At 29.8% G+C, this 12,444-nt stretch overlaps 1 protein-coding gene across 1 annotated transcript; it reads left to right on the plus strand.

Annotated features, from left to right (window-relative positions):
* Positions 1 to 9,705: 9,705 nt before the first annotated feature.
* LOC110657487 (heterodimeric geranylgeranyl pyrophosphate synthase small subunit, chloroplastic) lies at positions 9,706 to 12,085 on the plus strand. The gene is made up of 2 exons (XM_058141319.1): positions 9,706 to 10,267; positions 10,883 to 12,085. Exons 1-2 carry the CDS (start codon positions 9,878 to 9,880, stop codon positions 11,546 to 11,548), a joined length of 1,056 nt encoding a protein of 351 aa, XP_057997302.1. The 5' UTR covers positions 9,706 to 9,877; the 3' UTR covers positions 11,549 to 12,085.
* The last annotated feature ends 359 nt before the right edge of the window (positions 12,086 to 12,444 follow it).

Consider the following 12,444-nt stretch of genomic DNA (forward strand, 5'->3'; position numbering starts at 1 on the left):
CAACTGCTGCAACCCGTTCTCACATGCTCCTCTTTCTTCTTCTCTCTCTTGCAAAATTTCCTAATTTTCTTCTTGTGGTAAGAGAGAGAAAAAGATGTTTATATATGGTTCTGAGGTCTGCCCTAGAATGGGTTAAAAGACAGAAGATTCTAAAGAAAATGATGTATTAAATCAGAGGAGTAAAAGTGCTACATTAGCAATTTTCATTAAAATATCACAAGCTGAATCGGTTGTCCTACACCTTATGTTGCAGGTTGTGTAACTTTCTGCCTGAGAAAAGCTTCATATATGACAATGACACACCCTGTGACACAGGCTGTGTCATAGGTTGTGCAAATTTCTATTTCTTTAACTCAACTTTAAAATTTTACAATTCAACTCTAATTTCCTCTAAATGGCTGCTTTGATCAAAATACCACCAGAATTCTCCAAATTTAACCTATAAAACAAATAAATCCCAAAAATTAAACTAAGAAGTATAAAAAGAAAAAATTAACTAAATATAGGCTAATATCTACAATAAAAGCTATAAATAAGAGTAAATTAGGTGCAAAATTATACCTAAATGATAATATGAAATGCATGCATCAATAGGGGATAACATGGCACTAATCTTGGGATCCTATTAATGCCATATTACCAACCTCCATATGCTACGATATCTATCAACGTGATTCTCAGCGATGACCTCCCTTGCTGTTTCTTGTATCTCTATGAGCTCAAGCTTTAAATGATCTCTTTTTGCTTAAATTCAGTAGGCCTTTAGTTGATTGTTATCTCACCTATTCATGGTCTGTCTGATCATGAGGCCTATCTTTATTAGGTCGAGTCTAGGCAGGCATGTCCAATCCAATGAACGTCGAATTGGATTTTGAGATGAACTATATCACTATTGACATTAAATGCAATTTGTTGTAAAACATATATACACATGTATTTATGTTTAAGAACATAAGCCAATTATCGTAAATAGAATGTTCAATAAATAAAAGATTGCCCTTTTCACATGAAAATTGCCTTTCTTAACTAAAGAGGAAATGAAGATGAGGATGTTATAAATTTTATATTTTCTATGAGATGATATTGAGAGCTCAAAACTTATAACATGAAAAGTTATCCTGAAAGGTCGAGATAATACCCTCATTGTAATAGGTATATTAATATCATGTGAATAAGTCACATTATCTATCTTAATTACCAGATGCCAATTCTGATGAATAGAGTAGATAAGTGAACTCAAATTTAGGCATTAAGGGTGCCTAAATTATCATCCATGTTGTGTCTAGAATAAAGACATACACTCCATGAGAAAGGAGTTGATACCATAACATGTGATTCATACCACATGTGTTTGTATCGAGTTAGGGAAATACAAGTCAAGATTTCTCTTTGTAAGTGTGTGAGACTCTAAACGATTATAAGTAATCTTTATTCATACGATTGGTTACTTAAGCCTTAATTTAATATTTGCTGGGTGTTGCGAAAGGACTATGTAAGATGTGGTTTGGCAATGCATTCCTAAAAAAGCGAGTAAAATTAAGGCTAAGGGCATCAAAAGAAGAGAAAAATTATTAATTGTTATACATTAAGTTTGTGTTCATGGACCAATCAACCATGTTTATCAATGATATAATATATTATGAACTCAATATGCATCGAATGAAATTAGAAGAGAACTAAACATGATATAATGATTTAGGGTGCTACATACTATATCTACTACATTTCCACCATTCGAGAAGTTATATTACTCTAAAGATATATGGCACTTGAGCTCTTGAAGTATGCACTAGTCACACAGTCTATTTATTAAGTATGAAGTCTAAAGTAGCAGGGGAAGAAAGTCAATCCCCTCATATGTGAATGGGAGACGCTGGGCAAAGCACAATGATGGGAGACGCTGGGCAAAGAACAATGATGGGCTTGACTCATCACATTTGCATGGTTCATGCATATGGCCATACAATTCCTATTGGAGAAGGAATTAATATTCCCACATAATTAGAACTCCTACTTAGGCTAAAAGTTAGTAATTATATTGGAAACCAAATTTCTAATTCCTTAGGAATTAGAAGGACATATAAATACATAATTATAGTAGAAAATTTATGGCTACTGTAAGGTGGTATTTTGGCCATGACTATAAGCAATATTTGGGTGCTCTCTTGGTACAATTTTGGTCCTAATGTGTTACCCTGTCAAAGTCCTCTTTCTTTCCTTACTATTTTTACGAAAATTCATTACAAACAAGGTACATCTAGACTGTGAACTATATATTTAATTCATGGATAACAAGTGATTAAATATGAATTAGTGATGCAAGGTGATCTCTAGTTTATATGCAAGTTCAAGTATGGTTAGAGCCATATTATGTTTTTCTAACAACATATGTTACTTTCCTAAATGCATGTGTTACTTTCCCAAATGCTTTTGCTACTTTCCTAAGATGACAAATTCTTTTATTTTATTTATTTTCTAGCCTTTCCATAGCCTCCTGAGTGCTTTCAAATTCCTCACTATCTAATGGTATTTATATCATAAGGCTCCCCACTGCCTCTACAAAGCATGCATTATAGGAGTTAAAAATAAGTGTCTATCCATCCTAGTTTGTACTCTTTTGTGTTTGTAATAAATATTGTGAGCATCTCCTAGATTATGTCGATCTCCCTTCTTCCCCTTCCCCCCCCCCAACAACCCCCCCCCCCCTCTCGACTTGTTTATGATTGATGCCTTGGAATAGGTTGCACCTCTAATAATCAATTAATAAATCACAAATTCCATCCAATTTAATCCTAGAGTCAAAAAATGTTGCAACAAGAAAAATTAAAGGTATATCTTGAAAACAATTAATCCATGTATCTTTTGTTATTTAACTGCAATCTTTAAGATCATGATCATTAGAATGTTCTTTTAAATAAGAAACAACATTAGCACATTCAATTAAAAATACTTGTGATGTTAGTTCATAAACATGTGAAAAAGATTTAGTTACATCATTAAAAACTTATAAAACTTCACTTTTTTTCTTACAAATATTCCAATTATTTGCATCACATGTAAATGATGCAAGTCTATTTTTAGAAAATGTTTATTTTGAAAATATAGCCGATATGTTCTATATTCACCTTTGGCGTGCCATTTAAAAATATGATTGCAATAATTGCATTTCACCTTAATTTCATTATCTTATTGATTTTTGGTAAAATGCACTATGAAAATATCAAATTTCAATACCAGCCAGACTGGATTGGCTATGTCAGTGTAGGTGCTTTGTATTCCTCCTCATCCAAATTAATTTGCTTACATCCAAAGTTACTTAGGTCTATGCAGGGCAATTAGCTATCAAATAAATTATCAAAAGTGTCTATGCCCATTGTCCTAAAGTTTGGGTCGAAAGAATCTTAACTGGATGAATAATGAATTTTCCACTTATCCCTATCTGTCACTGACCTTCTTAAAGAATTTCTAGAGTCCGTCATTTTTATCAAAAAAAAAAATGGAAATAGTAAAAATAAAAATTATAGAGAATATTGGGGAAAAATTGAGCAATTTGTATAATATGGAATTGAAAATAAAAATAAAAAATTGTTGGACTATAAGAAATAAAATTATGGAGTTGGAGAATTGGAGAATTTAGAATTAGAGTATTGAATATTTGAGAATTGGAGAATTCGAAGGTTGGAGAAATGATAGAATTTGTGTAAATGTTAATTTTTATTAAGGGTTAGGGATATTATAAGAAAAATTATTTTTTTTCCCCAAAATGTAGCTGTTATTTTTATTAAGGGTTAGGGATGTTATAAGAAAAAATTATTTTTTTTCCCCCAAAATGTAGCTGTTATTTTTCTGTTATAGAGGCCTTTTTATCATTTCAAAAAAAAATTTAAAAAACAAAAAAAATAAAAAGAAATGAACCGTTGACTGAGCCAGCGATCACAATAATTAAAGGAAAGAAGGTGCCACTTGTGTATTGCCACATGGCACATGCATATTGGTTTTTGAGCATTATGCTTTAACTATAGGATCACTTTCTTAAATTAAACTTAAGGAACGGATATGTCAGCCATAGGAGTAGTGAAATGAGCCTCCATCAATGGACAAGACACAATTACACTATAAGGCAATAGGAGAAAAAAGAAGCTCAAAGTGTGTAGAGTCTGCTTCCAAATGTCTGCTTTTTATCTTGAATCATCTCACAGGTACGAGATTTGCCACTGCAGGAGAGCAACGAGAGCATACTGTCACTGCAATGAAGAAGACAGAGCTGCAAAGACAGCATACTACTGCAGCATTAGAAGAGAGAGCAACTAGAATGGAAACAGGTCAGGTTTTATAGTATCAAACCGATTGAGTCTTAACGTAATGCATTTTGATAATATATAATTAAATTTGTGATAGCTATACATTTTGAGTATCTAACTTATTTATATAAATACTTAATTAAATGTAAAATATATTTTTATAATAATATTTATAAATTTTTTTATATTTTTTTAAATAAAATAAAATTTAAATATTTTATTAAATTATTAAATTTTTAATTATTATTAAAAATTAATTTTCATGTAAACTATCAATTAAAATATAAAAATTAAATATGTTTAATTTTTTTATAATAATAATAAAATTTAAGATGAATTTAAATTTTAATAATATTAATTAAATTTAAATTTAAATAAAATAATTTTTACAGATATTATATTCCTTGTGATCCCTAAAAACAACAACAACAACAAAATAAACAGTATATGATCCATGTGTAAATGTGCGTGATACATCGATGATGATGCAAATGTGAGTGCAATTGTCACAGGCCTCTGAATTTGCAGCCTTGGATCCATATCCTTCATCTAGTGGTCAGGATGGACTAAACAATGTGGACGCTTAGATTAGCCTTTTTTTCACTTAGATTATTATTATTATTATTATTATTATTATTATTATTATTATTATTATTATTTGTTTATTAATTTTATATCAATTGCTGGATTTTTTTTTATTACAAAATAGTCCTTTAAATAGATTTTAAGCTATAATTTATATGTGAAAATATAGGAACAAATGGCTTAAAATAAATAATATTTATTTTTTGGGTTTGGAAATTAACAATGGAATTCCATCTCTAATTACTAATGGAAATCAAATTTGTTGCTAAACATAATTTATCTTTTAAAATTTTCTCACTAATTAGGAATAGATTTTCATTTTCTAATTAGCAACAAAATATTTTCTTGATAATCGGCAACAGAACAATAGTCATTGGTAAGTAGTAACGAAATATATTCCATTGCAAATTAACAATGAAACCATTTCTGTTGGTGACTATCAATAAAACATTTCCATTGCTAATTACCAATGGGTATTGTCTATTTCAAATTTATTGCCAATTGGAAAAAAAAATCATTGAAAAATAAATTAACAAAGAGCAAAATACTAACGAAAAAATTATGTTGCTAACTTATTGTTGAATAGAATTGGCAATGGATTTCACTACTTGTTGATCCCTATTTTTTCAAAATATCATAATTTTGTCCCTAAATTTTAAATTTATTCATTTGATAGTCAATTAGTTCAAAATCTCTCTAATTTGTTGTTAATCAATGTCGAAAAACATAGTCAAAACTGCGACTACTTCAGCTACTTCATTTCTTATTTTCTTTTCTCTGTCTATGATCTTATCGGTATCCTCATTTTCATAATATATAAATAATATTTGTCTTAACTTATAAATTGATTAAATTAATATATATATATATATATATATATATATATATATATATATATATATATATATTATCAGGAGATCAAATTTTTAATTAATACTTTTTTACTTTTCTTGTTGAAAACTATTTTAATAATTTGTCATTCTAATACGATTCAAAACTAATTTTAATATAATTTAATTTCAATAATTCTTTATTTTTATAATCGAACTAATAAAAGTTTTTAATTTTTAAATTTCAGCATAATTTTATATTTTTTTTTATTATATTATGCTTCAAAACTAATATTTATAATCAAGCTAATATCTATTTTAGTTTAATTTTACTATAATTTAGAATTAATTTTAATTAATTTTATCAGTGAAAATGGAGAAAAGAGAAAAGGAAATAAAAGTAATTTCTTCAACTTTTCTTGTTTGAATATTAAACAGATGAGAGAAAAAAGAAGAATAAAAGAGAAATTCTACTTTTCAAATTTTTTTCATTAACTCAAAATATTTCCCACTAAATTAGAGTGGAATGAAAATAAATATAGAAATAAAAGTATTATTTATATTAAAATTATTTAGATACCCTTAGACATTAAAAAATGAGCATATAATAATTGTTTGTCATCTTCTTTTAAGTATAAATTGTGTTTCTCTTCTATTATAATAATATATCTAAATAATATAACAGAAATTAGATTTTACTTCATTTCTTTTTTTTTTCCATTCAATTTTTCTTGTTTTTCCTACAAAGTGTTAATATAACTTTAATTTTAAATTGAATCAATTTAGATTCAACTTTTAATTTGAGTTCTCAACTGGTCATTAGTCCAATATACGAGGTGAGCATTCAATTCAAATTGAACTGAAAAAATCAAAAATAGAATTTTAATAAAAAATAAAATCGAATCAAACCTCAATAAATTGATTTCATTCAGTTTGAAAGATTGGTTCTTCTTCCAATCTCAATTTGTGGTCAGCCATTCACAATTTCACACATCTGAAGCTGTGTTCTGCTTCTATATAACGAAACATAATTTCTTAGCCATTCACAGTTTCTCAACCATAAGCTTCAATTAAATTCAAATCCATTTGATTTCCTAATGCAGACAATTGGAAAAGACAAAAAAATAAATGAAAAATAAAGAAAAAAAAAGAAAACCAAAATTTGAAAATTACAGAGCCAAAATTTGTTTTTCAATCAGAATCAAACATCCATAAGAAATCCAAAAATTTGGGTTCGGTTTGATCCTTTAAAAAAATTTTCTTTTAAAACCGAGCCAAATTGAATAAAATAAAAATTTTAAAAACACAAACCTAATCGAATCAAATTTTTGAATAAACCAAATCAAATTTCTAAATTAAATCGATTTAGTAAGTTGGTTTTTTTTTTTTTTGTATTTGAACGGCTTTTTTTTTTTTTTTTTTTGTATTTGAACCGAATTTTGCCTAAACAAATAAAAAGATCCAAACAGCCCACCTCCATTCAGTTCCTGATGTGGCAGTGAAAGTTACAAAGAACAGTTGTTGGGCCTACCATGCCCATTGTTTATCACTTTTAATTCATTGGCTAAATTTCAAGGGTGGACATGCCCGTGTGCCACATTACTTGTTGAAATATACAGAAATATCTTCTGCCAGAGAAGAGAGAAACTAAGATGGAGAGAGTTCTTGATATCAATGTGGGCGTTTCAATAGAATGGTGGAAAAGGCTAAATAATAAGTATGATACAATGAAGTTGCTGCAACAAAATATTCTGACTGCTTTAGTGCTATGCTTAAGAGAAAAAACTACGAGAAAGTATGACTGACTTGTTACTTTTGTACCCAAGAAAAGGAAGGGCCATGGACAACACAAAGCCAAGAAACCTCATTCGTATTTATTTCTTCATGTAATGTCTTCTTGAAGTATGAAAGCGGTCGCAAGCGATACTTTGAAAAAGGTAACAGTACTGAAGATCAACAGAGAAAAATAAATTGTTCAAGATGCCAAACAGGCCTAACATAATCAATTTTGCAAAGTTGGGCCTTCAGTTTGAGAATGGATTTTTCATAGCTTGATTGAGGTTCAATTCAAACCTTTGGAGGGATTTTTTTTTTTTTATTATTGAAACTAGGTTTTTGCATGGTTTGAGATATGGGTTTTTGATTGAGAATGGCTTGTTGTACAGTTTGAGAATGGTTTTTTTATTGAAAATGGATTGTTACAGAGCTTGATTGAGGTTCAATACGAACGAATTTTGGATTTTTTTTTTTTAAGATGAGAATGGGTTTTTGCATGGTTTGAGAAATGTTTGTTTTTGCATGGTTTGAGAAGGTTTTTTTTTTTTTTTTTTTTTTTTTTTTTTTTTAAGAATGAGTTTTTGCCAAGTTTGAGAATAGGTTTTTGATTGAAAATGGATTGTTGAGGTTTATGCTTCTTTCCTTCTTCTATCTAGCATTTTCCTTTTTAGATTTCGACATTATACCCATAAATTATAGCTAGACCCAAATTGACATTATACCCTATTTGCAATCAATCAAGATAGAGCTCTATTTTCACCCTGAGGATTGCTATTCACATCCTGCATTTGGGGCCTTTATGCTTATAGCAATCTGCTATTGAAAATATCTTTGTGTGCTTTTGGATTTTTTGCTCCTTTGCTTTTGAAATTTTATAAAGGAGTGGTGGACTAACAGCATGTTGTAATTCATTGTTACGTTGCCTAAAGGAGAAAGAGAAATTGGACAAAAATTGAGGAGCCACACTGCTATAAAAAGCCTTTTTATTGCTTTTTTCCAACACTCGGAATAAGATTGAAATTAGAAGAAAAAACTATCATACTTATTTGGTTATTTACCATGGTTAGGTCTAAATTGAGGATTTAGGAGCGCTGACATGGCACTTGACGTAATAAAAATATATTTTTTTAATATATTATTACTGACATAGCAAGTGATGTGACATAAATTTTTATTTTCTTGTTAATGTGATAAAAATATTATTATTTTATATGTTATTGCTCACGTTGCATAACTCTAATAATTAAAAAAATTTAAAACTTTTCGACTTTTGTCAATTATAGTCAATTCTATAAATTTATTTCATTTATAGCTAATTGACTTGATCAAAAGTTAATATTTTATTACCTAATACAATTGCAAAATTGAATATTTATATTACTTAATATAATAAAAATATATAATTTTTCCCTCTCTCTCCCCTCATATTTTTTTCTTATTTTTTCAAAATTAAAAATTCATTTAAAAAACATCAGTAATAACCATATTCACCATTTTAGCAAATAATAATAATAATAATAATAATAATCAATATATAGGTGAATGTCTATATATTATTGGATATCAGAGAGAGAGAGTGAGAGAGAGAAGATATTTTAATTTTAAATAAATAAAAATTTATCTATTTTTATAAATAAATTCTACAAATACCATGGAGAGAAATAGTACTATTTCAATTTTTTAAGTAATAAAATATTAATATTTTATTAAATTAGGACAAAATTAACTAACCGATTATAAATGAGATAAACTTATATAATTAATTATAATTAAAAAAAAATAAAAAAATTTTAAATTTTTTTTAATTATTAAAATTATATCACATTAATAATAATATATAAAATAATAATATTTTTATTACGTAGTAAGAATATAAAAATTTATATTATATCATCAATCATATCAGTAACATGTTAAAAAAAAATTACTTTTACTATGTCAAACACTTTAAATTTTTAATTTTAATTAAGACATAATAAATATTAAATTTTTATATTATTTCAAAATTAAGAAAAAATTAACTACAATTATAAAAACACGCAAAATTTTAAATTCTTTTATAAAATTTGGCCTTTTTTATTAGACACGCTAGGTTAACATTTCAAAGGGGCCGTGGATGGAATCTGAGCAAAAGGAAATCGTTGCATTTTTGTGATACATATTTAACTTAAGGGACGATAATCGAAATTAAACTCAATTCATTCCATTATGGCAAAATGCAAAGTAATTAAAAATAAAAATAAAAATAAAAATAGAAAGCAGTGTCATTGCTTTCTCCACCCAATCCACTACAGCACCCCTCTACTGGTCCTTTCCATTGACATTTCCATTTTTCCGCCGTTAAATTGCTGAACCATTCTTCAGAGAGAGAGAGAATCTCCAAGAATGGTTTTCTCTTTGGTTATATCACCATCACCTGCCCTCTTCCTTCCAAGAAAACTTCCTAATCTTCGCCGCTCCAAACCTCCACTATCAATTCACTCTTCTGCTTCTTCTTCTTCTTCTTCTTCTTCTATTTCTATGTCCGTTTCAGGCAATTCGAAATCGACCCAGTTCGATTTGAAGACTTATTGGATGACCCTTATATCAGAGATCAACCAGAAGCTTGATCAGGCTATTCCGATTCAATACCCAGAGGAGATCTATGAGGCCATGAGATATTCCGTGCTCGCAAAGCGGACCAAGCGAGCCCCGCCTGTCATGTGTATTGCTGCCTGTGAGCTCTTCGGTGGTAATCGCCTCGCTGCCTTCCCTACTGCATGTGCTCTTGAAATGGTTAACCCTCCTCCCTCTTCTTCTTGAATGTTGTTGTTGTTGGGAAATTTAGGTTGATTTCAACTTGAGGTTTTTATATTGTAAGTTAATTATTAAGAAATAATATAGATTTAGAAGCTATCAATGGAATTTCCTGCGAAAATTCTGTAATGGGTAGGACCAATTATTGTTTTCAGATAAGATTTCCTATTTATTTTGTCGTGAATTGCAAATATAAAACAATGATAGGATTCAAATATTTTATTTTTGTGGAATCTTTTGATTTTTATACGATTTTGTGCTGTTGACATCATGTAAATTTCAGTCTGTTAGCACTTTCAAATGGTAAAATTGGAATTGGGTATGCAGAGTTGACTATTCTGATTCCAATTTCAAAGGCCTAGCTCTGTTGTAAAAAAGGGAATGTTTCCTTCTAAAAGGAAAGCAGAACGTTTCATTAGGACTAAGAAATTGCTGAGGGCTTTTTTATTTTTTAAACCTTAAAGATTAAGAAAATTGCTTCAAGAACTCTTTAAGTATATTTTTCCAAATTAACCCTTTTTTATTCTGCATTACTTGGAAAAGACAGTTGCATAGCTGCAGTGATTGAATCCATTATAACTCTGCTTTTAACAGGTCCATGCAGCTTCTTTGATTCATGATGATCTTCCCTGCATGGATGATGCCCCATCACGTCGAGGCCAGCCCTCAAACCATGCAGTCTATGGGGTTGACAAGGCAATCCTTGCTGGGGATGCACTGTTCCCTCTTGGCTTCCGACACATTGTCTCCAACACACCCTCAGATCTTGTTCCAGAGCCTCGCCTTCTCCGTGTGATTGCTGAGATTGCTCGTGCTGTGGGGTCCACGGGAATGGCTGCTGGTCAGTTCCTTGACCTCGAGGGTGGCCTAAATTCTGTAGAGTTTGTTCAAGAGAAAAAATATGGTGAAATGGGTGAGTGTTCTGCAGTGTGCGGAGGATTGTTGGCAGGTGCTGAAGATGATGAGATACAAAGATTGAGGAGGTATGGAAGAGCTGTTGGGGTATTATATAAAGTGATTGATGATGTATTGGAAGCAAAATCAATGAGTAAGGAAGATGAGGAGAATGAGAAAAAGAAAGCGAAAAGTTATGTCAGTTTATATGGGGTTGAGAAGGCAGTGGAGGTTGCAGAAGAGCTGAGAACCAAGGCTAAGAAGGAATTGGATGGGTTTGAGAAGTATGGGGAGAGTGTCCAGCCACTATATAACTTTGTTGATTATGCAGCTGATAGAGGTTTCAGTGTTTTAGAGTTGAATTGATGATGGTATTTTAGGTCCTATTCTGGTGGGAGAATCTTATATTTAGGAGTAACTTATGGATTGGATGGATGGAAAGTATGGCATACCACCATTGGCATTAATATTTTGATGGTTCATCATGCTGTTGTAGGTGAAGTTCTTATAACTGTAGTTGAATTCTACTGGTTTTCCTCCCTTGGCTTTTCGGCTACAAAAATCCCAGATGGTGGCAAGGACGATGAGATAACGACAGCAACCATTGTGTGATTTTCCCATATGAATGTTCGGTTAAGACTTCTCAGGGTCCAAGTTTGATAGGTCTTGCACCATTTCCCTTACGGGAAAGTGCTTTCGCTGATTACGTAAATTGAAGTTGTTGTGTCGATCAATAATTTGGGTGAGGAAACAAGGAGATAGAAAGGACAAGCCGCATTAGTAAAGATGACATATCATTAGCTTTCCCGTGTATTCAATTGAAGACGATCATGTATTGCCTTGTTTATTGGCTCGAAAATTATGCATTATTTAGATTGGGGGATAATGGATCCTTTATTGCAAGATTGCTACTCAAATGACAATTACTTTCGATTCGTTAATGAAGTTCACTAACAAACAATAAATTCTACAAAGACTGGCGATTGATTACTTAACTGTACGGATGCTACAAAAACAAAAAAAGAAAAAAAAAATGAAATTTCATGCTTTTATAGTTTACTATCCATTTTTATCTTGAATTTTATTTTGTTAGCATTTTGAAAATAAACACTCTGATATTATTAATTATGTTGTTAATTATATTGACGTGGTAAGTCAATTATAATAAAATAATTTTTAAAAAAAGTTTGTTTTATAAATAAGTAGTTGAATTATTCATGGATAATTATAAATTTATAATGATAAATTATTTAATTAATATT

Source organism: Hevea brasiliensis, unplaced genomic scaffold (assembly GCF_030052815.1).
Source record: "Hevea brasiliensis isolate MT/VB/25A 57/8 unplaced genomic scaffold, ASM3005281v1 Scaf1, whole genome shotgun sequence".
In the NCBI taxonomy this organism is placed as follows: Eukaryota; Viridiplantae; Streptophyta; class Magnoliopsida; order Malpighiales; family Euphorbiaceae; genus Hevea; species Hevea brasiliensis.

Bases quoted from the DNA above. Each gene is read 5' to 3' on its own strand.
- LOC110657487 (XM_058141319.1), top strand. From the start codon at position 9,878: ATGGTTTTCTCTTTGGTTATATCACCATCACCTGCCCTCTTCCTTCCA. The intron at 10,268-10,882 runs GTTAACCCTCCT...TGCTTTTAACAG, and splicing joins CTGCATGTGCTCTTGAAATG to GTCCATGCAGCTTCTTTGAT.